Here is a 27,540-nt window from a genome sequence, read left to right as displayed (position 1 = left end):
ATGCGTCTGCTGCCCTTGTCCTTCTGAGATCATATTATGACACATTATTGCTGACTTTGCTTGTGTTTCTATACATCCCGTGTACCTAAGGAGACTGAAAATAAAACCATCAAACTTACTTTTGGAAAGTTCTTCTAATTTTTTCGGTCGCTTAGTTGGTGTACGACCTGACTGAACTAGGAGAGAAACAAAAAAATATGTAAACCGGCAAATATGTTCATTCATTTTCTGACAATAAACCACAACTATACATCCCTGGACTGATGTGGAGGAGCCATGTTGGAATGGGGTGGACAAAGTTAAAAATCACACAACACCAGGTTATAATCCAACGGTTTATTTGGAAACACTACATTTCAGGTAGACAACTACCTGATGAAGGAGCAGTGATCTGAAAGTTGGTGCTTCCAAATAAACCTGTTGGACTGTAACTTGATGTTGTGTGATTAGCAACTTTAACTCTGGACTCAACAGCATTATGTGAGCTGGTTCATGAAGTGAATAAACATGTGTGCAGCTGATTGTAAATATTTAAACCAACTGTTCGAAGATGCTATGACACATCTCTGAAGCATGGAGAGTGTGAACCCAGACCTTCTAGCCCAGAGACAGGGACAACACCACTCCATCTCAACAGCCCTAAAAGGATATAGCAGACAATGCATGGCTCAAACCCATGACTGAGGCGAAGAGTCTGACAATCTACTTACTGAGTCAGCTGGGAGTCTCACAGTATTCATCTGCAATAAACGATGAGGGGCATGAAAATGTTCACACACAGTCCAAAAGGGGGCAGCAGATTCCCTTCCTTGAAGAATTTGTGATTTGGCGATGTCGGTGTTGGACTGGGGTGTACAAAGTTAAAAATCACACAACACCAGGTTATAGTCCATCAGGTTTATTTGGAAGCACTAGCTTTCAGAGCGCTGCCCCTTCATCAGGTGGTTGTCAATCACCTGATGAAGGAGCAGCACGCTGAAATCTAGTGCTTCCAATTAAACCTGATGGACTATAACCTGGTGTTGTGTGATTTTTAACTTTGAAGAATTTGATTGAACTAGACAGGTTTTCTTTAACAATTCAGCAATTTATGGAGTCTATATTTTTCTTTTATTCTGGTGCTAGACCAGAAAAGGACAGGTTTATTTAGTTCACTTTCACAATTGGTCATTGATAGAATTTGAGCTTATAGTCCTTAGGTTCCTACCAAGATATCTATCCATGCTCTTTAATCTGACCATTAACTAGTGTAACATAAATAGAACACAGCACGCACACATTATAAACAATTGCGTATATACATGTGCCAATATATTTTTAATACCCTTAATCCATATATAAGCTTTAAGATGCAGTTTGCACCTACTTGTAAGTTGTCCATAAACTGGTACACTTTCTGATGAACGGTCAAATGCAACTAACGTCACCACATATTCCACATCAGGAATTAAGTCCGTTAACGTTGTTTTGCTTGCACCCTGGGGTAATATCATTTCCTTTGCAGATCCAACTGGAAGAGAGCAAATGATCCAATTAAAAGGTAGGTAAAACGTACATCAAAAATCACAACAGTAATGCAATAGATATGTGAGTGATAGAAAAGTCATTCTGAGGAATAAATGGAATATTTTTTGTGTGTTTTATAAATCTACAATAAGCTCTGATAGGTAAGTTTAACCTGACCTACCTGGAAGGAAACTAATGGATTCAAAGTCACTGTAAAATAACAATTATCACTTCCTGGCAGAATCAGTTAGGATAATATATAGTGGAAAAGATTCTGAGCTGCATCATAGCAACCACTACACATAATTAATTTAACAACCAATAAATATAAAGAGACTTTATAGGCTTGAAAATGGAAAAGTGCAAAGAGATTTCAGTTCAGAAGGATGTGTTTTACTCATGTTTCATTCCTCAATGCATTTTCCCTTTCCTTTCTCCATCCTCTCCTGAAAGTGGTAGAATGGATTTTGCAAATGCAGGCTCCCTTTGAGAAACCTCATGCTGCGAAAGCAGGTTGGGAAATGAACAGGCATGTTCCTCATTCCTGTCAGTCTCACAACAGAGAATGCACACGATCAAAATCCCACTTTTTCCAGGGTGCATTCCACAGACAAATATTGGTCAGATAGCACCACAACAGGAATCAACTGGGTTGGAAATCATGGGGCACTTTAAGAATAGGAACTCTGGGGTCAACAAATCTGCCCTCTTGAATTGACTCTCAGCGTCAGGTTTTCAATCCAGTTTATTGCTGGCTTTGTGATTGGCTCAGCCAGACATGTGGAAATAGCCTTAGATGGGAACTAGCATTTGTGAATGAGACCATAAGATATAGAAATAGGAGTAGGTGACTCGACCCCTTGAACCTGCTCTGTCATTTAATAGGATCATGGCTGATCTGACAGTCCTTACACCCACTTTCCTGCCCTTTCCCTATAACCTTTGATTCCCCAGCTGATCAAGAATCTATCTATCTCAGCCTTAAATGTCCACAAAGAGGAATGTCAGCCAGCTATTCGACTGTGGAGTTATAGGGGAGGCAGAGGTGTGTGGTGCTGTCACTAGACTGGTAACCCAGAACTTCAGTCCAATGTTTTAAACATTTGTATAGTGTAGATAGTATAATTTTAATCCTGTGAAAATCGAGGGAAAAAATCGGTGATGGCTTGCATGTATGGAATGAGCTGCCAGTGGAAGTGGTGGAGGTTGGTACAATTACAACATTTAAAAGGCACCGAGATGGGTATTTGAATAGGAAGGGTTTAGAGGGATATGGGCCAAATGCTGGCAAATGGGACTAGATTAATTTAGGATATCTGACCGACATAGACGAATTGGACTGAAGGGTCTGTTTCTATGCTGTATTTCTTGTGACTCTATGACATAACTCCTATCAATTGTTGGAAAATCTCTTCTGGTTCACTACTATCCTTTAGGGCACTAAAGTTACCTGTTGCTCACAAGGATACTACACCCAGCATATGCCTATCTCAAATTACTCCTTCAGAGCTATCCAGACTCTGCCCTCAATCATCAATGACATGCGCACACCTTTCAACATGATCTTCTGGATCACTATCAAAGACTAGCACCTTGACAGATCTTTTTGCAATAACATGGAGATGAAGGTGTCACCTCAACATTTTACCCAGTTCTCATCGCTTCTCAACAATGTCTCCACTTCCCGGCTCCCAATAGCAAACCCCACTCCCTCCATAAACCCACCCTGCAGGAGGTGAGTTACTCATTGGAAAATGTCTCTGACTTGCAAATGAAGCCTCAATATTTATATGGTTGGTCCAGTCCAACTTCTTGTCTATGGTAAACCCTCCAGAACATTGATAGGGTGGAATCAGTAATGGCAATCCCATTGAATTTCAAGGGATGATGGTTAGATTCTCTCCCTTGGAGAAGTTCATGTTAGACATTTGTGTGGAGCAAATGTTACTTATCAGCTTGTTGGTGAAGTTGATGCCAAGAGCAGATACTTTTATTTCACCTTTGGAGTTCAGCTCTTTTGACCATTTTCAGACTAAGGCTGCAACAAATATTGTGGTGCCTCAGGGGTCAAGATGGAGGAATTGCAGCACCTCCAAGAATGACCATATTCAGACAACTTTCCACATATTGAGTGACGACTGGCACTTTCTTTAAGTTGTCAAAGTGCATCAGCAACAATGTGCATTTATATAGTAACTTCTAAGAAGCAAAACGTCTGAAGGCAAAGGGAATTTTGTGCCAAGCTTCACCAGGATATAAAGAGGCTGTCTTGATCTACTTACTTTAATCGATAGTCGAATACTTCCTTCTACAATCTATCAACCACCCCCCCATCGCCTTCTTGACAAGCTGATCAATTAACCGATCAATAGATTTGCTCTGAGTGAGGCTGAGAAGGGAAACAAATTGCAAATTATCTGAAGGACTGCAATCATTTGTTAGTTTGAATGGCAGTGCGGTAAAGCGTGACTATATGCAATAGTGTAACAACAGGTGATGACAATTAACTTCCATGGACTTAAAAATGTAGAGATGTGTGATTCACTGCCGTGTACTAGCACCACTTCACAGCACTGGCCAAAATCAAAATTAACATCAATGGCGTCACTGCAAGGCTTGCCAAGCAAACAGTAAAAACGATCAAACCCTTTGTGATTATGTGTGTTATGACATACTGCTGCTTTGAAAAATATATCTCTAAATCGGGTTCTTGCAACCGGATAACCACCAAAAATATGAGACAACACTAATTGTCTGGAGACCAGTAGCGATGATATGATTAAATCCAGGACTGGCTGGCAATCTCATTGCAGGGACAAAAGTAACAAAACAGATGGCTTTAGAAAAGTAAGCTTTTTAAAGGATATCAAATCATTATTTTCCAAAACTCAATGATTAATGAGGATGGCCGTATTCTAGAGTATTCTGAGTAGTGAAAGCTAAAAAGGAAAATTCGAGACGATGTAGGCACAGGAAGGATCTTCCCAATTGTGGGGGAGTCTAGAACCAGAGATCAAAGTCTCAGGGACTAAAGGGATCAAAAGATATTGGGGAAAAGCAGGAACAGGTTATTAAGTTGAATGGTCAGCCATGATCATCATGAATGGTGAAATAGGATCAAAGGGCCAAATAGCCTCCTCCTGCTCCTAATTTCAATGCTCATCTGTAAAACAAATATATCCTTTCAGCCAGGTACATGCTGCTTTATTTAAAGGCACTGAGGATTACAAGGGAGATTTATAAAGGTACTGCCATCATCATGAGAGTTACTAATGCTGTAACAATGTATTCCTCACTCTATTACCCCAATGCACCTTCTATGGCATGATCTACCTGTGCTGCACATAAAACTTTCACTGTTTCTGGGTATGCTTGGCAATAATAAATCAAAGGAGAAAGTGAGGACTGCAGATGCTGGAGATCAGAGCTGAAAATGTGTTGCTGGAAAAGCGCAGCAGGTCAGGCAGCATCCAAGGAGCAGGAGAATCGACATTTCGGGCATCAGCCCTTCTTCAGGATTCCTGACTCCTGAAGAAGGGCTGATGCCCGAAAGGTCGATTCTCTTGTTCCTTAGATGCTGCCTGACCTGCTGCGCTTTTCCAGCAACACATTTTCAGCAATAATAAACCAAATCAAATCAAAATCAAAGAACATTGACTATTGCTGTTCCTCTGGACCTGGAGTTATTTAAAAGCAATACTTAATTTAATTCAGGTAGTTTAGACATAGATAATGGTAGAATGTGGACATTTTCACAATCGTAATTTGATGTGATAGCCAAAGTGGACACAAAAAGGGAAAACTTAATTTGATAAATTCCCTTTGGTTTTTGTTTGATTAAGGATTGCTCCTTGTAATTGAACATTCAAAATTTTTGTCATAAATCTTCTAAGGTTCTTTATGAAACTATAAAGCATCAGGACTCCAATGCAGAACAGGGTCTTAGATTCTCATTGGTTTAAAAACAGTGACTGTAAATATTTGTTGGGGTTTATGAGATTTTTCAGAATAGATCCTGAGTTATGACCATTGGTTTGGGTTCAAAAGTTCTATACAACTGGTTCCCATAAATGTAACTGTAACTCCAGTGAGTCAAAATTGTTCAAAAGGACTAAGAGTGCAACTTGCATTGCAAACATCAAACCTAGATCAAGTTTAGCTCTTATGTTCAGTAACAATGGCTTTCCTAACCTTGTCCGCATTTTGTTTAAAGAACGTAAGAAGCAAGTAATCATTGGAAAGTTCAAAGTGCAATCTGACGATCAGATCAAAGTCTGATGTGGAGGGCTGAGAAGTGACAGTTCAATGGCTTCTCTCAACTTTTTGATTTTTCTTCTGGAGATGCCTATATTTCATGCTGAAGACTGTTCAGTTTTTTTTCTCAAATGCAATGGAAAAAGCAACATCTGGAACAGATTATTACCTTCCCTCGTCCCCACCTCCCCTCCCAAACCAACACGGCAGCTCAGCGCTGTAAGGAATATGCATTAGGAAGAATTATGATGGAATTCTGCCTACATTCCATTACTTTGCTCTCACTTCTCACAATGGAGACCACATGTAAAACCAAAATGAAAAGAAGCAGGTCCCTAAGTACATGACAGAGATCACATCAGTGGCAATGAGCAGGATATGAACTTGAAAGCATTTCCCTAAGGATGCTAATTTCAAAAGTTAGTCTAGACACCAGCAGCAGTAGTTCATGTGATGCCTATTACAGAATCAGAAATGGAATTATGCATTCGGTACTTTTTTCCCCTCTCAGTCTGGACTGCAAGTGGAAAATGTAGTCAGTGATGACTGACAGCTCACTCAATGCTCCCAATCTTGCAGATCAAAATGCAAAATCCTCCTGTTTCAAAGATGTTGGGGATTTATCAAGTTCTTCCCCAGTGGGTGCATTTTAACAGTACTTTCAACACCAGAAAATGAAGATTTCAGGGGTATGGTTGCATTATGAACATCACTTTTGGTGATGAAGTTATGAAGGGAACAAGTTTGGTTGATTTGATGTGAATCAAGTGCTCAGTCCCACAATGGACCTGAGGGAAATAGGTTTGCGATTTCATGTGCATAATGCAAATTCCACCTTTGCCCTTTATGAGCATGTTTTACATTCATTGACAACCTCATGAGGATGAGCAAAGTAAGCTTTACCTAGTGCTAATTTTGCTTGCCTGTTGATCAGATAGGGATGTGGATCAGAAGCAGAAATCACCGAAGGTGACAACAATAGATTGTGAAGTGTCATTGCATCAAATAGGCTTTTGCCCCATGAAATGTGGAAGGTCAAAGCTGAATTGATCGAAGTTTTCAAGCTGCTGCTTTTGGATGGAGGGTGTTTAGGAAAAGGATAACCATTCAAGTGAGAGTATAGAAAATGCTTCTGCACACAAATGCTGCTAGAAGTATATAATTCTCTTACACAAAAACTAGATGTTAATTAGAATTTCAATGGGATTGGCAAAACTTTTTCTGGACAGAAAAACAAAAGGAATATACAGCTAATTTTGATGGATCAAGTTAAAATACAGTTAAGCCATTATCTCATTCAATGATAGAATAGGATAGAGGGCTGAATGGCATCCTCCAGTTTCTAAGATTTAATACCTTTATTCCCCATGTAAAATCCCCACGGAGATCAATTCATCTCCTTTCTTGATCTCCTTGGGGATTTTACATGGGGAATAAAGGTATTAAACTCACTCTGAGTCTGATCGATTGTCAGGATAAAACATCTATGAATCACATTTTTAAAAAATAAATCATACATACAAGGATCAATAGCAAGGCTGTGTTGTCAATGAACAATCTCAGTAGATGTAACTATCTTAGAAAATTGAGACTTTAACTTTTCGCCTTTACTCACATCAAACAATGCTTTGTGCTAATCCCAGGTATACTACAATATTGTATTTAGTCATCAGACAGGAACATAAGAAAGGAGTAGGCCATTCAGCCCCTTGAGCGTGTCCCATCATTCAATGAGCTCATGGCTGATCTGTGGCCAAACTTCATAGACTGGTCTTTGGCCCATTTCCTTATCAAAACTTTGTTTAGTTCAGACTTAAAATTACTGATCTAGAATTCACTGCTGTTTGTGGAGGAGAGTTCTAAATCTCTACCACTCTTTATTCATGGAACCGCTTCCTAACATCTCTCCTGAACGTTCTGGCCCGAGATTTTCTGACTATGCAACCTATTTGTAGAACCCCCAACTAGTGAAAATAGTTTATCTGTTCCTGTCTTTTCCTGCTAACATCTTGAAAACTTTGATCTGATCACTCGTTAACCTTCTAAATTCTAGAGAGTTTGCATAACCTCTCCTCAACACTTAGCAACTGAGGTCCAGGTATTAGTCTTGAAAACCTATGTTGTATTCTCTGTGACAACATGGGGTAAACTCTCCTGTGTTATTCCATGCAGCAATCTGTGAAAATCAGAGAGGCTAAGAACTATTTAAAGTAAAAATTAATAACTTTATTTCTTAAAGTGTTGCGGAGAATAATTACCAAACAACTATTTACAACTCCTTCCTCTAACTTATCACTTACCTTATCTTCTAGAATAGTAGTCCAATATAAGCCCCCAATTAAGATTTACCAAAAAATTCAAGTTTTCAAAACAAGCCAGTGTCAGATCTTCTATTTGGATCTTCCTGTGTCTTCTTTTCTTCTTAGGGATTATACTTCACTGGTCATGGATCGATAATGGTACTTTTAAGAGAGCTATTTTTGGACATCTCTACATACTGGTGGCAAGGCAGTTCTCCTCCCTACTGTTTAATTTTCTTCAGTCTTATACCCTCTCAAAGCATCGGATTGTGTCATTGGTTTTTAAGATTGTTGATATACTAAATTCAAATTTGATTGGAGTTTGTTTTTTTGGAGTATAATTTAAACTGATTGGTCTAATTCAAATCTATTTATGTCTCCAGGCAACCCAGCTAATCTAGCTTTTAACTAAGTGTTACATTGTTACCTTAATGAGAACACTTGGTACTGCTAGCTTCAAACTCTCTTAAAGGTATAGTCCACCCACATCTTCATAACATCTCTTCAAGGCCAATATGCCCTTTGTAAGGTGCTGTGCCTAGGTCTACTCACAATAGTCCAAGTGGAGTGGAACCACAATCACCATCAGTGATTCCTCCTGGATTATTCAAATGGATCTCACTTTATTCCTGATGTTCCAAGTTTCAAGATGGAACAGTTTGCCAAACTTCAATGTTGAGGCCAGAGATGTACAAGTTTTTTGCTTTCAGGACCTACATGAATGCCAACCATTTATAGTACCTCAGTCAACCCACGTCATAGTCCACATTCCCATCTGTTTTCACATAGCTATGTCAAGTTGCACATTCTGACAGATCTCATCACTCTCATTTAAAATGTATCTACAAAGGAAGGAGCAACAAGCCAATCATAAAAAAAATGCAGCTCATTCCAAACCAACTCAATTGAAACAACGCAAACTGAGCAACTAATAAATTTAGTTAAAAATGGAAATAGTTTGCCTGGGTTTCATGGGGCAAATTGCCAGAAGAATGATGCGCAGTCAATATTCATGAGCTAGACTCATACACATTTTTTTAAGCCAAGTCAGAGAGCTACCATGGAAGCAGTTCCCAATAAGGGGTCATTACCATCAGCAGAAGAGAAAAATAGTTAAGAAAAAAAACAAAATATTTTGTCAAACAGATTTTACTGCCTGAGCAAAAAAGAATTTTATCTTGAAATGCAACCTGACTTCTTATGTTGTTAGTGAACCACTAAAGGTGCTATTATATTAATACAAATATCTGCTAATTTAACATTTTAAAATTGCACTTTGCAAACAAAGAAAACATGTCCATCATTTCCATAAAAGTACTTTTCTTCCAAAGGAGTTCCACTGCCATAAATGTAGCCCTGGGGTACTCCATTCAAAGAATCAGTGGTATGTACATGTAAAGTGGGCAGAACATGTTTGTAAATGGACTGATGTTTTTTCATAGCTTTGAGATGCTTTATAAACTTTGTAAAGGGCTCTCTATAGAGACTTAGTCACTGTAATATTACGAGGTTGGTGTTAACTGAATCTGGGCTAAAAATGCAATAATTACAAGTTGAAGTCCCACTTTGATAATTTGAGAGTATCTTTCATCAGGGAAAACGTTCATGAAATTCCAAGTGAGCCTCAGATGTCCTTTCAGGTACAAAAGCAGCCTTCATGACCTTGTCTGTCTTGCATGGATGGTAGAGGTTTGGAACTCTTTTCCGCAAATGGGTAGAACATGGAAACATTAAAAACCATGGTGAGGACGCTTTAGATTGTGAAGTGGGTAGATGGCACAGTTGGGATGGGGGGGGGAGGGCAGATGAACCTCTACAGAGAAGCATGAGATGTTATGTTTTGGTAGAAAGACCATAGGGAGACAGTACTAATTGAAGGATAACCGAGGAACCTGGGTGCAATATGTGCTTATGTCACCACTTTCCAGCATCTGCAGTACTCGCTTTCTCCAAGTTAGGAGAGCAGTTATTAAACATAATCCATATCCTGTGTTTTATTAATGGGATCAGAGTGAGGAGGTGCTGTTGAACTTATGCAACATACCACATCAGCCTCAACTACAGCATAGTATCCCTTTCTGAGCATCACATTTTCGGAAGGATGTGAAGGCAGCTGAGGGAGTGTAGAAAAAGTTTACGAGAAAGGTTCCAGGAATGAGAATTTTTGTATATAGATAGACTGGAAAAGTTGGGACTCTACTGTCTTTGGACAAGAGAAGGCTGGCACGAGATCCAATTGAAATAGTCCATATTATGAGAACTCTGTGCAAATTGAATAGAGAGAGTAATATGCCCACCCAAGAAAGGATTGCGAATGATAGGACACATATTCAAAGTTGATTGAAAAAAAAAGTCAAAGTGATACGAGAACCATTTCTATCACACAGTAACTGATTCGGGTCTGGAATGTGCTGCCTGTTTGTGCTCAGGAGAGGTTCAATCAAGGTTGTCTACAGGAAATTTGAAGTTTATTTGCAAATGATGAACATGCAGAGGTGTGGGAGTAGGCAGGAAGAATGGAACCGGGTGAGATGCTCATTTGGAGAGTTGCGCAGACACGATGGACCGAATGGCCCCCTCCTGAGCCAGAACTATTGTGTGACTGGGGCAAGTGGGACTCATTTATGGCATGGATCTCCCGAAAGCTGTAATTGAAATGCAACTCTATTTCAATGGAAGTTCACCAATCAGTCAGTGCCGACTGCTGCAACATTTACTCACCAGTGGTGGGTGCTAGCGTAAGCCTGTACCCCTGTATTCTGCTGGGCGAACGTCTCCACATCATTTGAACACTATTTTCAGTTAAAATTTTAAACTTCAACTGTGAAGGAGGCTCCACTGCAGAGAGAAGAATGCCACAAACAGGAAGACGTTAGTCTCAGGTAGGATTCCCGCTACATGATAAAAGCAAAATAAATTGTTTTATGAAAAGATGGTTCAAACTGCAATGCTTAGAAGCAGAGTTGGCCGAATGGCAGCTATAAGCATTTCGAAACCTACATCTTTGCATAAATTTGCTTCCAACAATAAGCATTCGGAGTTTGATGTCTATTGTTGGTAGATAGAGAGGACCATATAACACGAATATCAAAAGCTGACATAAACACAAATTAATATTAACATAAAATATAAACAGCACAAGGAGAGCACAAGACATTGGGTTTTGCACCATCAGGGAAGTTCACGAGTTGCAGCAGAAAACAGAAAAGGATAAAACAACAATTATTAACACACCCAAGTACAAATAGAGCAGCTACACAGATACAAACTAATCCAAAAGTAGGCGAACATCTGACACTCAATCTGGGGACAAGTTTTGATCGTTACATGCTTGCTGCACTCAATACAAAGCTTGTCAAATTACTTGCCAGAATAGAACACTTGAGACTTCACAAGTTGCCCAAGAGTTAGGGATTTCAGAATGTCCAATTAGTGCAACGTCACCTCCAATAATCTTGAAAGATTAATTGCAAACGGTTGTTCATTTATGTTTATATATAATTTAAAAAGGAATTCAGCAGCCAAATAAAGTAATTTCAAATTTTCCAGTGACTTCACGAAAGCAATTTTTGACAGCTGATTCGAAACACAAAGAGATTTTGTAACTTTTACTTTAATACTAATGGTGGTTGTCCTCATCCACTAGAATTAATAAATGTGTATAACATTGAACATCATTTTAATCAATTTGTCATTATATTTAATTAATTATTATAATCATTGTAGATCTGGTGTTAGATTAAACCTGAATGATGGAAAGTCATGGTTATGTTTAAGATCAGCATTAATGTGAATACAAAATACTGACTTTGACTTCTTTCAAAAACATAAAACTTTTTTTTAGTTAAGAAAGCAAAGTCTTCTGAGTTTAAACACCAGTTGAACATTAAAATTGCCTAAAGATGCACACACATAAACACCATTACTGTATGATCTTCTGATAATTTGCTAAAGCTTCTGTATTGAAAGAAATCACAAGAAGATGCTGTTAATTTGTACACCAGGCCACACATTGGCAATCTTCAAAGCACCTGTTGGTGTTTGAGAGAGATCTTGCTGAAATGCTCACATTTGAACAGACAAGCTTTTTTTCACAATCACATAATCCACAGCCAGAGACACTGCAAGACATTCACGGGGACCTTCACAAAGAAACGCGGGTGTTGCGAACAACAGTACTTCTGTTATATGATCAGAGTTTGCCTGTATTTCACCGTGTATCTATTTTAGTTTGTTTCTCCCCTGTACCCATGCATGCTACATACCAACATTTTAACCTAACTTGCCTGATTGTTATTCATAGGCAAGGACCTCTGTATTTTACAAGGAAAACTTGTCAATGCATTGTCCTTTCTATGCATTAAAGAGAATAGTTTCAGTAGTCCACCTGCTGAGGATTAACCCAAAATGCCCTTAGGAAGGGAATTGAAGGGTTTTGACCCAGATACAGTGAAGGAACGGTGATATATTCCAAGTAGGATGGTGAGTGGTTGGAGGGGAACTTGGAAGTGATGGCGTTCCCATGTACCTGCTACTCATGTCCTTCTAGATGGAAGTGGTCATGGGTTTGGAAGATGCTGTCTGAGGATATTTGATGAATTGCTGCAGTGCATAAATTACTGCTGCCTTTGAAATTGTGTGTTGTTACATCTTTCCTGGTGAGTACAAAATAAAAAACATGGCAGCTTTTCTATATTTTTTGACAAATACTCAAGTTCTGTACTTCCACATGATGATATAATCATCAAGGTATTCTATGGGCAGATACAGAGAAGCTATTTTCTCTGCTGGAGAAAGGGAACGAGCAAAGCATCATATAAGAGCAATGCTATTCAGATATGATTTCTTCAGACAAACAATATTGAAAATCTGGAACCTCCTCCACCAAAATCTGTTGATATAGGGAAGGATGGAATGGATGCAATTTAAAATGCAAAACTTGAAGTTCAATTTTGGCACAGATATTCGGAAGGAGGGATGAAGTCAGGTATGTGGGGTTAAGATATAGATCCATCTAGTAATAGGATTGCATAGATCGCCTGAATGGCCTCCTGTTTCAACCTTTCACTACTTTAAAATGTTGCTCTCCTGGGATTTTGATGGAGAGCAAATTGTGGCTTTGCAAGTAAAAGCCGGGTTGTACCTCAATCCAGTCAGTGTCCAGGTGGTCAGAGAGATTCATAAGTCACCCCCCCCCTCCCCCATAGATTCAGACGATGTTCCCCTGCCGACCCCCTCCCCATTCCAGACACTCGCAAAATACAGGGATCCCTATACACACAGAAGCACTGTAACAAAAGTTATAAATAGAAATAAAATAAAACATTCGGAGACAAATGGATTTTAAAATTCTGATTAGAGACTGATATTGTAACATTAATTAGTGTCTCACACCCATGCAGATTGAAACTGATGGCAGGAACAGGAGTTTCCACCCTCACACAGTGAAAGCTTGAACACAAAAGACTGTTTCACATATTTTATAATGATATTCTCGATGTTGAAGTATACAAGAACTGGAGAGTGTTCCTGAATCGGGATAAGATGTGTTTATTAATGAGTCAAAGGAGGAGACGGGGTGCGTTACAGTCTAAACTCTGGAGTCGTTTTTTAAAAAAATATTTGATTCCTAAACTTTGGCTGCAAGTAAAGAAATCAAATATAATTAATAATTCTTATATTTAAAAATGCCATGCTGTCAGAAAGTAGGAGGCAAATTAAACATGCTGTATTTTCCAACAAGACATTACTAATACAAATGTATAAAATACAGTTAACATGTGAAGAAAGATAGTGGCTTAAGAATTCCAAAGCAGTTAGTGTACAGGAGGACAGAATATCATTGTAAAATATCCTTCTTGTTTCCAAGATCTACAGCTCAGGACAAATTTAATGCAAAGGTACAGAAAACTGAGCTGAGTTTTTTTAAATGAACACTTTTTGTGGTTGTTATTAAAATATTGTTAGGTGGAAATAAAAGCAGTATTACCAACCTGGGTGTGTGTGTTTTTGTTTTAAATTGGGGCAAGTGATTCGCAGAGGGATGGCAGTCAGTGGGTCCAGGTATTCAGCACCTCCTGTCTGTCAGCTCCAGGACAGAGCTGAGGGCTAAAGGATTCCGCTTCTCGGTGGAAAATCCGACGGTTAGAATCTCACGAAGCACACACGCACATATTCGCAATCTGCGCTGTCTTCCCCTCTCTAGCGGGGTGGGAGGGAGTCTAGCACATCTAATTTTTTTTTTGTTTTACAGGGAAATTATTCCTCTGTGTGTTTGTGCAGAAAAAGCAACGTTCTTTTCACATTCACTCAAATGCAAGCACATCTCATCCACCACTCCAATCATTCGGGGATTTATACCCCCCCACACCCGACTTTTCAATGAGTTCAGAGATTCCTGATTCGAACCATCCTTCCTCCTTAACGCATCCGCAGGATTTTGCCCATGAACTCAGACACCAATCTACTGTTTCCGAACAGCGTTGGCGCCTCCCTTGAAAATGATTGCTGAAATAATCAGTCTCTACAGCATCAGTAAAGCAATGGGATGTGTTTTCGTGTTATAAATGCAATTGCATAAAATGTCTCTTTTTTTCCTAAGATATGACTTTGGTAGATTTTAACTTTCTCTGACTATTAGAAGGGGGGTGTCTTTTCGCACAAACCTCCCCCACAAAGAAAACATTTTTGGCAGATCCTCTCCGTGTGCGCGTCCCCGCGGAAAGCGCGTGACACAAGCAGAGCGCGAGTACGAGGTATTGCGCGCCCCCTCCCCTCACTGGTTCAAATGCTGCTGCCTTGTCTTGACATATAAGGTGAAGAAGCGGTTCCTGTGTGCAGACCCTGGTCTGTCCCTTTGTCCGTCACTGGTGGTGTTCCCAGGAATAATCTTCTTCCGAATCTTCAAGGTGGGAGTTGCCAAAGCAGCCTTTACAGTCTTGCAGCTGGTTGTGTTGGACATTGCCTCATGGTGTTTCCCAGAATTTGCATCAGAGAAGGTTCTGCAGCTTCAGCTTCAGTTCCTCCTTTGAAAATCCAAATCATAGAATGGTACAGTGGACAACAGACCCTTTGGCGCAACAAATCTGTACTGCCAAAGCTATATTCACACTAGTCCCACTTTTCTGCAGTGGGCCTATAGCCTTGAATGTTATGACACTTCAAGTGTACTTATAAAAGATTGTGAGGTTTCCTGCCCTCCCAGGCAGTACATTCCAAATCCTCACCGCCCTCAGGGTGACAATTTTCTTTCCCCAAATCCCCTTGAAACGCTAGGCCTTTCACCAACACCGAATGTTGCACTTTGTCAAGCTGTTCATGCCATTCACACACACAATAACACACCTCTGGTAAATCTGAATTGATATGTCTTAATTAAAGTGATTCCCTGCTGAGAGAAAAAGAGCATGATTCTATAAGATTAGACGGATTTGCAAGCCCGAAATTGCTCCTGCTGATTAAAGGGAAAATAAATCATTTTTAAACAATTCCCAAATGTTGGCAAACCACGATTAAACATTTCAAAATCTTCCACATCCTGCCACTATCTCAGTGACCGAAGGATTTTGTTGTCATGACTTCAGCCCTGAAGCAACCACTGGTTGGCATGTTTATTTATGTGCTCAATCAGGGAGGGTACACTTTTGGTAAATAAGAAAAAAACTGTTTCCACTGGTGGGGAGGGTCCACAGATTTCACTTGGTGAGCAAGAGATGTTCTTATCATCTGGAGTGAGCTTCAATAGATAAAAACAAAGGGAATTAATGGGAAGAAATGTCGGACTGTATGGGTGACTGAGTCGAACTGGTTAGCTCGACTTCCTGCACAGTATCATCCTACAAAATTTATGGCCAGTGTTGGGAGCAATTTAATAAATTTACTATATAACATCAGTGTTCTGTTTAATTATAACATGAAACATTTAGTGTTTTTTCGTCAGTGGCAGCACAACAGTACAGCAAAGTCATTGAAACTTTTCCTTTGATTTCTGTATCAGTGGTTTGTCATAAACATTTTGGATAAAATATCTTACTTCAATATGGGACCCACAAAAGGAAAACTCAAGTCTTTTTTGCATTAATTAGAACAAACCACATTTATATCATTTCAATGAGGATTTTCCAAAAATGTAAGTTTAAGTCAAAACAACACGACTGTTTTGATTCTCCATTTAACCAGTGGCTTTGGAGGAGGTGGGTCTTGCCTTTTTAGGTCATTAATTTCAGTCAGGGAGGGTGAGTGCACTTTGTTGCCAATTGGAGTATCTCCAATCTGCTGTAAATCCAGTGGTCCTGTCTAAGTACATTGACAAACAATCTGCATTTCTTATCTGACAAAACTGAAAGGACTAATGTGAATTTTTCAGTGTTTGGGTTTAGACACTATTAAGTGTGGTTGCATAAAGATATTGCCAATTAGAACAGAAATCTAAAAAGACTGATAGGTTCCTTTCTGCACATAGAATCCCTACTGTGTGGAAGCAGGCCATTTGGCCCATTGAGTCCACCCTAATTCTCTGAAGATCCAGACCCACCCATCCCTGTAACCCTGCATTTCCCATGTCTAACCCATCAAGCCTGCATATCCCTGAACACTACAGGCAATTTAGCATGGCCAATTCACCTAACCTGCACAGTTTTGGACTGTGGGAGAAAACAAGAGCACCCAGAGGAAATGCACACAGACACAGGTAGAACATGCAAACTCCACACAGTCACCCAAGGCTGGAATCAAACCTACTTCCCTGGTATTGTGAGGTAGCAGTGCTAACCACTGAGGCACTGTGCCATCCCTAATCATTGCCTAATCTGATGCATAACACACTAAATTATCAATTCCATAAAAACCTATCCAAATTCATGTCATTTTCTCCTAAATATAAAGTTTAATCTTAAGGACTCATATTTCAATAATATTTAATACAATGTAGTAATGCATTTCATGCTGCTTTAATATAAAATGTGTCTAAAACAAACAGAAGGTAATCTGAAGGATTGAGAATGTGAAATTTTTAGTGGAATGTGTGGTGATAAAATTCTTCTACTGTGTACTGGTGACATTGTAAATATTGTGGAAAGATCCATTCTTGTCTGTATTTCAAATAACTTTGCAAGGATTTGTAAATCTAAAGAAAATCAATTCATTGCATCAGTGATTTTGCTTTTACAGTAGGTGCTATGGATAGATTTTTCCCATGATATCCTTATGCTGAGAAAAGAAAAATAAATTAAAGCATAATTATTAAATCATTATCTGAATAAAATCATCAGCATTTCATAGTTGAATATATACTTTGAATAGACAAGCTGAATCCATGTAGTGACTGAATTCCACTCGAAAATTATCAGTTCTGATGTGATAGGCAAATAGTACCAAACACTTATTAAAGCAATATTATAAATGTATTCCTGTGGGCTTTTAGATAACCTGTTCAGAATAAACAAATTATTAATAGAAAACTGCAGCCAAGATCAGATAAGCATGACAATAAATATAAATTGATCTCTTAATAACAAGGGTTTCATGGAGAACCTATTGAGAGAAAGGGTAAGTTTTATTTACACTCAATCTCCAGGAGGATTATATTTCCCGAGAAGTGAATCCAAAACAATCACTAGGAAAATAGAAGGAGCTGATCATCATTCTGGAGTAGCTCATGTGCACTGCTCCTGGACCACTTCTGTGCAGGAGTTGCTGGACAGAAATGAGAGATTACCTTGAGCTTCCACCGAAGGGGCAGATAGAGCTGCGAGGAGAGCAGCAACTGCTAGGCATAGCCTACTCTTCATTTTCACTCGTTGGATTCACAAGTGCATGAATGAATCTGAAAAGAGAATAGAAACACTCAACAGTGGTGTTGTGAAGAGAACGAATCAGATTTAAGAATGGGCTCAGTTCACTGGCAGCTGTGACTCACTGAACAGTAATATACAAATAGGTACACAGGCAAACATACATATGTAGCCACATGCACAAACGCAAAGGCAGACACACATTCACAAATATGTGCAGTCAAACACAGGCAGACACACACACACACATTGGAGAAACATGCAAAGGCATACATGCCCATATAAACACACAAACAGAAAGACACACTGTCTCAAATGCTCACATGTACAAAAACACATGCAACAACAATCAACATGCCCACAGATACACAAATTCAGAACTATTCATACACATATACGTGAAAACTTACAGATAAACCGAAACTCTCAGGAACACACATGAAATGCTTACACACACGAATACTCACTCATGCATGTACACAATTAAACAGCCTAATAAGGTTCATATCCTCTGTTCACATTTGCCTTGGATTCCAGAATGTAACTATCATTACTTGACATCAGAAGAACAATTTCAACTTGAGGCAAAAGAAGTTGGATAGAAGAAGAAAAAGTTCATATTACTTAAGACCTCAAGTAAAACTAGTGCCTCACTTTTCCATGTGAAATTAAATGCAAAAGATTTGTTTAGGTCTGGAGCTTATTTTCTTTATTCATTTATGGGATGAGGGCATCATTTACTAGGCAGCATTTATTGCCTAGAGGGCAGTTAAGAGTCAATGTGGGTCTGGAGTCAGGCAAGGCAGGAGTTGCTTTCTCTAAGGGACATTAGTGACACAAATGGGATTTTCGAGCAATTAATTCATGGTCATCATTAGACTCTTCACTCCAGATTTCCCTTTTTATTAAATTCAAATCCTACTATCTGCTGTGGTAGGATTTGAGCCCAGGTCCCTCAAAACATTATCTGGGTCTCTGGCTCGATAGGCCACCACCTCCCCTTTAACCAATTTACTGTTGCAGCTAAGTGAAAGCTTCAGGCATTAAATTACTGTGGCCAAAGGGCTACGCTAATCTGGTGCATCCCAGATTACATTATATATGAGTCAGGTTCTGCTTGTGTGCAAACAATTCATAGTCTGCACTGTCTCGCCTGGGGACTGATTGCTCGTAGAGTTCTGAATTGTTCTTGGAAAGGAAGATCCTGAGTGCAGAACCATTATCTCAGGAGAGTAAAACAGTAATAGCAACCCACCACGTCTTTGACATTTCATAATATGTCATTTACCATATGTACTGTTGTATGTGAGTGGCTGCACAGGCACATCCAAGTTAAGGAGTTGCATATACATGGATGTCAATGCATTAAAGAAGGTCTTGCCTTTGTGTAAAACAAACGCAGTAAATAAGAAACTCAGCATGTCTGGCAGCATCTGTGGAGAGAGAAACAGAGTTAATGTTTTAAGTCCAATATGATGTCTTCAGACCAGACTTGAAAACAGTAACTTCTTTTTTCTCACCACAGATACTTCCAGACCTCCTCGGTTTCTCCAGCATTCTCTGTGTTTGTTTCAGATTTACAGCATCTGCATTATTTTGCTTTTATTCATGAATTTATATAGCCGTTTTCAGACCACAACCCCCCTTACAACCAATGAGATATTTCTGATGTGCAGTCAATGTTGCAATTTAGCAAACATTGATGGGCACTGTTCCACATGTGAAGACTGATGGGTAAATCTCCTCATGGGCTCCTGTTTGTGTGGCCCTTGCCAACGTCTCTGCCCATTGAAAGACAACCCTGGTCGTAGAACCAATCTGGGCCATTCAACCTGTTGAGCCTGATATACGTGAGCCCATCTGCCACTTACAACATTGCTGTTAAATGCCAGCAGCAAGACAACCATCATGGGTGGCACGGTGGCTCAGTGGTTAGCATTGTTGCCTCACAGCACCAGGGACCCAGGTTTGATTCCACCCTTTATGGAGTTTGCACATTCTCCCTGTGTCTGTATGGGTTTCTGCTCCAGTTTCTTCCCATGGTCCAAAGGTGTGCAAGTTAGGTGGATTCGCTATGCTAAATTGCCCATAGTGTCCTGGGACGTGTCGGTCAGCCATGGGAAATTTATACACAGCAAGCTCCCACATGTAGTGACATAACAATGGCTAAGCAATCTGTTTTCAATAATGTTGTTTGGGAATCAATATTAGCAAGAATTCCTCTATACTTTTCAAATAAAGCAATGAGATCTTTATATCCAACTGAGAGGACAACCAAGGCTTCGTTTTAATCTCTCAACTGAAAGATGGCACCTCTGACAGTGCAGCACTACCAGAGGCATGCTGAGTTATGTACTCAATGTTGGGGCTGGGAACTTACGGAACAGCAGTGAGTCCATCCCTCCATCAGAAATTGGAGAGAAACCTTGCTTCAGCTAACCATGGAGACACAGGCTATAAGTTATGTTCCCCAGGCCTGCACTAGAGGATGTGATCCCCCAAAGGCTGCTGGACAATTGCAACACTTCAGTTCCTTTCAGTCTCACTTAGAGCAGTGGCCATTGTAGGAATTGCAACAGACCAGAGGGTGGTGAATCGATGGAATTCACTGCCACAGAAGGCTGTAGAGGCCAGGTCATTGAGTGTACTTAAGACAGAGATAGATAGGTTCTTGGGTATCAAGGGGATCAAGGAGAGAAAGTGGGAGAATGGGATTGAGAAACCTATCAGCCATGATTGAATGGCGGAGCAGACTCAACAGGTTGAATGGCCCAGATTGGTTCTGCAACCAGGGTTGTCTTTCAATGGGCAGAGACGTTGGCAAGGGCCACACAAACAGGAGCCCATGAGGAGGTTTACCCATCAGTCTTCACATGTGGAACAGTGCCCATCAGTGCTGGTGCTGGCTGTGTACAGGCTTCGATTGGACCCTGATCTGCCACTTACAACATTGCTGTTAAATGCCAGCAGCAAGACAACCATCATCAACCATTCCTGATGATTTTACACACAGCTCCTTCCAGAAAGCACACTCTTTAGGACTGTGTAAAACTAAGACACTGGGTTGGATCAAGAACCTTCTACCTTCAGGCTCAGAGATGATAGCACTGCCCATTGAGCCAAGTAACGCTGATGCCTGAACATAACCACTATATTCATGGTATCCCATCAGAATAAATAGTTCTCCCAGTGGTTAGTTTATCTTCCAACTCAAAGGGAGAGTAGATGTCCCCTGGATCTTGAGGTATGCATGGTGGTGATACATCACCAGAGTAGCTATACCTAACTAATAATGGAATGAGTAAGAAAAATGCTATCCAGTCAAGAAAAATAAGGTATTTGTTTACCATGGTGATAAGCAGGACCTGATAGTGAGAATCCTAAAGATAGCGACTGTAATGTTACTGTTGGCAACTTTATGTATGGATTTATTTAAAACCACTCTTATCCATGATGTAACCTCTGCATATTATCATCATTATGTTCAAATCCCTCCATTACCTTAACCCTCCCAATCTCGATGACTTTCTCTGGCCCTGCAACTGCAAGTGAACAATGACTTTTTAAAAAAATTCTGGTCTCCTGCATGTTCATGATTTTTGTTAATCCATCCTTGGCTGCGTGCCTTCAGCTGTCTGGGCCTGAAGCTCTGCAATTTCCTCCCTAATTATTATCTCCACCTTTCTGCTTTCCTTAAAGCTGATCTCTTTGAACTAGCTCTAGGCTGTCTCTATCTCCTTCTTTTGTTCACTGTCAATTTTGTGTCTGATTGCACTTTTGTGATGTCCCTTTGAAAGTTTTGCTACTTGAGAAACATTTAGGGACTGATGGCCTGAATAGCCGACCTTCGCTTTTATGTCTTCTGGGCTTATGATGAAGGGAACTAAAGGTTATGGAGTTAAGATGGGAATTTGGAGCTGAGGATTATCAGTGTACCCATGATCTTCTTGAATGAAGGAGCAGACTTGATGGGCTGAATGGCCTATTTCTGCACCTACATCTTATGGTCTATCTAAATTGGATTTGTTGCTGTTGTTCTAACTGATCAGTGCCCCAGTCATTGCCTCTTCACAGATGAAATATCTGTTATAAACAGTTTACTTGATAGAACAGGACTTGAATTTTGCTGAAAATAAAGACATTTTGCCAAAAGCTTCTCATCTTGAATTCATCAAGTCAAATACAAGAATGCCAAATTTCAAACAATCAGGGAACAAACAAAGGACATAGTCTCAGGATAAGCATTTAAGACTGTGGTGAGGGAGAATTTCCTCACTGAAATGGCAGTGAATTTTTGGAATTCCATATCTCAGAGGACATCAAATCATTGAGCATCTTCAAGACTGTGATCAATGTATTTCTATGTATTAAATATAGCAAGTGCTAGGTGGGTAACTCGGGAAAGTGGAGTTGAGTTAAAAGATCAGCCATAAACTGATTGATTGGCAGAGCAGGCTTGAGGGGCCAAATGCCCTATTCTTGCTCCTATTTCCTATATTCCTGTGATCACAGTAATATATAATATGAGAACAAGGTGCTGATTGGTTGACAAGTCAACTGTGATCATGCTCATACAACTTAAAACAAATTATACACTGCTTGATGAGATTCTGTAATTAGGCAGGACTTGCTGAACAATCCTAAGTACGCTGATAGATAGCAGCACTAATTCCAATTGAAGATAATCATTTAAGATCATTGTGTGTCTAAATTACACTTGCTAGAGGTAACATATTAAGTGGTACAAAGGGACCAATTCTCTGCAAACAAACAGAATCTAGCAAAAGCAAAAAAGCAAAACTCAACAGGTCTGGCAGCATCAGTGGAGAGAAAGCAGCATTAATGTTTTGGATCCAATGCGCTTCTGTCAGTTCTGTGGAAGGGTCACTGGACCCAAAATATTAACATTGCTTTCATCCACAGATGCTGCCAAACCTGCAGAATTTCTCCAGCAATTTCTATTATTGTTTCAGATTTCCAGCATCCACAGTTCTTTGCTTCATTTCAGAATATGTTTGAACTTTGTACCTATTACAAATTACCCAGGAGTCTAGACTAGAGTGGTGCTGGAAAAGTACAGCAGTTCAGACAGCATCCAAGGAGCAGGAAAATCGACGTTTTGGGCAAAAGCCCTTCATCAGGAATACAGGCAGAGTGCCTGAAGGGTGGAGAGATGGCCTTTGGGCACTCTTCCTGTATTCCTGATGAAGGGCTTTTGCCCAAAATGTCAATTTTCCTGCTCCTTGGATGCTGTCTGAACTGCTGTGCTTTTCCAGCACCACTCTAATCTCGACTCTGGTTTCCAGCATCTGCAGTCATTGTTTTTACTGAATTACCCAGGAGCTTGGGGAGCCTCTAGGTTCCCATTGTTTTCTCCACAGCAGTACCTGTGTCAATCAGAGTCAACTTGGCAACCAGTTAGCACAGTTTTCTCATGTAAATTGGTGTGACCACTTGACATTTGGAATTCTTGCATTGGTCCTGATGAAGACAAATAATGTTTACAATATTTATTTCTTCTCTGTCTTTTCAGCAAGATACAAGACCTGTAAAATATATATATTACAGTGCTACACTCTACCACTTCTGTGTCAGTGCAGCCAGGTTTTGGATGTAGTTCAACATTAGAATGAAAGCAGAAGTCTTGATTTGAATTCCAAGGACATTGAAGCTGAGAGGTTGGTTGAAATGGTTGGCTCAGTTCCCTTGGACACCTCCGCCAATGTGAGTTGTAGCACAGCCATATTTTAATTACATCTGCATTGATAACTGGAGCATGGAAGCACTTATAAACACTGTTGCTGCATGGTCATGCAGCCAGACAGATGTGATGCTCCTGCGCCACCAGTGCTCAATGTTACCAGCAGTACAAGCTGAGTTCTCATGGGATACTGTTGGGTCATCAGCTGCATATCTACGATCTGCCAGCAGTACATTGTGCAATACTCCAGATCAATAACCCAGGGCTTTGCTGCAGAGAAAAGAGTACATAATCCGGGCTAACATTCCCAGGTCTATCAGAGGCATTATCACTCGTGTGAGCTGATCTTCAGATAGATATCAAAAATCACTAGACAATACTTGACAACAATGAAGATTTCTTTGGTTATAAGCCCAATTTTCATTCCTCTAACCTTATTGTTAAAACAGATTAACTGTATTGATTGAATTTGCTGGTTGAGGGAGCTTGGGTCCTTATATTTAAACTTCACAACACTGACTACGTTTCCAATGCACAATGATCCAGCTAGCAGGAATGGTAAAGGATATGGGGCTCCCAGATCTCCAGGATTGTCCCAGGAGTCTCCAGTAAATCAAGTTTAATTTCCTGAACACTACAACATATCACTCAATGAGCCCAATAGAATGGAAGAGATTAGGATATGCAATAAACAAAAAAAAATGACTTCCACTTATATAACACTTCTCACATTGTAAACAACCCCAAGCCCAAGTGAAGAGGAAAGAAGGCAGAGTTTATATGTAAAAAAACTCCTTGTCAAAATTTCAAAGAACAACAGTATATTTGCCCTGAACAACATTTACTCCCTTCAATTACATAACTAAAACTAACGATCACATCATTATCATATTGCTATTTGTAAGAGCTTGCTGTGTATAAATTGACTTGCAGATATTCAACAATGGTGATTACACTTCAACAGTACATATAAGGGACTTTGGGATGTCCTAGGCATACGTAAGACACAATGTGAATGCTTGATTCTTTATTATTGTCAAGACATCAGCAACAGGTTGAAGGGGTTGTGATGGATGGAAAAGATATCCTCACTTTCTAACTTGGGTCTATACTGAAGTAAAAATGGTGCCGACAGTGCTGGGGTGGGAGAGGGCTACACACCTCACTGAGTGGGGATGGGGAATGGTTGGCACCAGAAAGAAGAGATTGCTTGGACAGATATTACAAATAATTGGAACACTTAAAATGCTTAAGTTCAAGTATGTGACTGTGATGAGACAAAGTATTCTAGAGTTCACAGCGAAAGATGAGCTCTGATTTAATTAAGATCAGAAACTATTCAAAAATTAAATTGTTAAGCTCTTTTTGATTTTGAATAATTAGCTTGACAAATTTCCACCTGTCAAAAAATTTCAAAAGAATGAAGTGTCTCTTGGAGCTCACATCGGAACAGAAATATCTGTCCAGTGTTTGCTGCGATCTGAGAGGTACAGTCCCACACATTTTAGCTTTGTTTGTCTTGTTGCCATCTCCTGACAGAAGCTGGAAAATGCAATCCTTTTCTTTGCTCATTTTAAAAATATGGCCTGTGTTACAGGCACGCATGCACACACACGTGGATGGACACACACACGTACAAACTCATTCACACACAGACACACACTAATCGACATACAGACACATACACGCTGACTCACACTGTTACGCATGCATATGCACAAAAACTCAGCCATAAACTGATCCACACACACAGAAACACACCCATCACTCACAGGCACACACACACACTCACAAAATCCATACATGCACACCCCCACTCACTCACCTCAAATCCACTAAACTGACAAACATGCAACCTCATTCACTCACTCTCACACACACACACATATGCAGACACATTGAAATAGCAATATGCACACACAAAGACAAAATCTACATGCGTCATGTCAACATATTGAAAAGCTGTGGAGCCAGGGCAAATAAATTGCAAAAGGCTAGCATCCAAATTCAGCAGGTAATGTGGAAGGGAGATAGAATGGTGGCGTTTATTCCCAAGGGAATGCAACATAAAACTAAAGAAATTTTGCTAAAACTATACATACAAGACAGTTAGAACAGAGCTGGAAAACTGGGAACTGTTTTGCTCATGTTATTTAAGGAATGATGCACTAGTATTGGAGACAGCCGAGGGAAGGTTCACTAGGTTTATTTCAGGTATGAAGGGATTTTCTTAATTGGAAAGCTAAGTAGATTGAGCTTGTATTTATTGGAATTTAGAAAAATGAGATGAGACTTTATTGAAATTTATAAGATTCTTAATATTCAGTATAAGAGAATGTCACAGGGTAGATGCAGAATGGATGTTTCCCCCTGTCAGAGAGTCTAGGACCAGTGGACATTATCTCAGAGTAGGGGACCACCCATTTAAAACAGAGATGAAGAGGAATTTCTTCTCTCAGGGGATAGTGAACTCTTCACAATCGAAGGCTGTCAAGTTTGGTTATTAAAATATAATCAAGGCGAAGATAGATTTTTTTAAGCAGTAAGGGAAATCAAGGGTTATAGTATAAGGAAGGAACTTGGAGTTGAGGATTATCAGATCCTCCATTGAATAGTGGAGAAGATTCAATGGGTTTACTTTTGTTTTTACATCTTGTGTTCTTAAATGTTTGTGATTTTTAAATAGAAAGGTCACTGAAGTGGTTGTATCTCCGGCCTGATCCCTTTCATAATCATTGGAACAGTATTTCTACAAGAACCATCTGTAAGTTTTCAAACACTGCCAGTTACTGACAGGCGCCTGTGGTTACTGAAATATTCTGTCTCCAACAAGGATAAGGATAGTATTTATATGAATGACCTTAATTGTATCGGACATCGCTAAGCTGCTTCACAATTCCATTCAGAGTTTAAATTGTCGCATTCCTCCAGTCAGGAACCAATGATATATTCTGACAATGTTAGGGTACTGCTGAAAGCCCTTTTATAGAGAGAACTTTTGATGATGATTCTTTATTTCTGCACACTCATCTTTCCTTTCTACTTGCCCTAACGACACTAACTTTTCCCACAAAGCTCTGTCACTTTTACATTTCAAATCTCCTACCTTCTGTGATATCACAGACATAGTTCTGTTCTCCCCTCAGATGGATGCAAGACAAAGTGATGACAAACAATGCAGGTTCAAGGCCCAGCACTGGCTGAGATTACCATGATATTTCCATCTTCTTCAACCTCTCCCCTTGGCTGAGACATTGTTACTGTCATGTTAAACCATCATTAGGCATCTCTCTCTCTCTCTCTGTAATGAGCGAGTAGCCCTATGGTCCTCTGGGACAATGGTGACCTTACATTTACATCCTTGCCTCTTCACTTGCTTAAATCCTGTGACATTTTTCAACCTTTCTGATGTTGGTGAAATGGTAATTCTGTACCTCTCCTCACAGGCACTGCCTGAACTGCTGCATATTTGCAGCATATTCGGTTTCTATTGAAGTGACTGCCAAGTTGCATCGAGCTAATGTCCTCTCTTCCCTCACTGCCCGACCCCACTATCATTCCCAGGTGAAGAAATTGTCAGCTTCTTAATGGTTTATTTTTCCAACAATGCCCTTGCTCAAAAACCAATCATTCCTTTGAGAGCATTGAAAGAGGGTGGAGGGGTGCTATTCAACTATACTCGACATCACGACCATGGCAAAGTCTGACCTCAGCTAATGATCTCCAATCCTATTCATCCCACACCTAACTCTGAAACATACCACACACACACACAAATCCTTCTGACAGAGAGAATAAATTGTGATCAACTTCCAGAATCCTAATCAATGCCCCCCTTTCTCATCCAAACCTCAAATTGCCAAGGTGCTGGGACAAGAGAGAGGGCGGGTCATATCTTTGGGTACGTACTGAACAGGTCAGAACAAAGGAATAGGGTACTGCAGTTCTGTCCCAGCTCACTCCAGTCTGCTCCGCAGCCAATACAGCA

General features: G+C 39.9%; 1 protein-coding gene across 1 annotated transcript in view; it reads right to left on the bottom strand.

Annotated features, from left to right (window-relative positions):
* Positions 1-27,540, bottom strand: part of col12a1a (collagen, type XII, alpha 1a) — a 267,414-nt gene that overhangs the window by 235,107 nt on the left and 4,767 nt on the right. The window contains exons 2-5 of the mRNA XM_072580290.1: positions 17,776-17,883; positions 10,782-10,898; positions 1,367-1,510; positions 120-176 (exon numbers count right to left, since the gene is read on the bottom strand). Coding sequence (XP_072436391.1) covers positions 120-176; positions 1,367-1,510; positions 10,782-10,898; positions 17,776-17,848 — 391 coding nt within the window. The 5' untranslated portion in view covers positions 17,849-17,883. The remainder of the gene's footprint in view (positions 1-119; positions 177-1,366; positions 1,511-10,781; positions 10,899-17,775; positions 17,884-27,540) is intronic.

Source organism: Chiloscyllium punctatum, chromosome 11 (genome assembly GCF_047496795.1).
Source record: "Chiloscyllium punctatum isolate Juve2018m chromosome 11, sChiPun1.3, whole genome shotgun sequence".
Taxonomy (NCBI): Eukaryota; Metazoa; Chordata; class Chondrichthyes; order Orectolobiformes; family Hemiscylliidae; genus Chiloscyllium; species Chiloscyllium punctatum.
The sequence above is the reverse complement of the archived record's forward strand: the minus strand, read 5'-3'. Positions and strand labels throughout refer to the sequence as shown.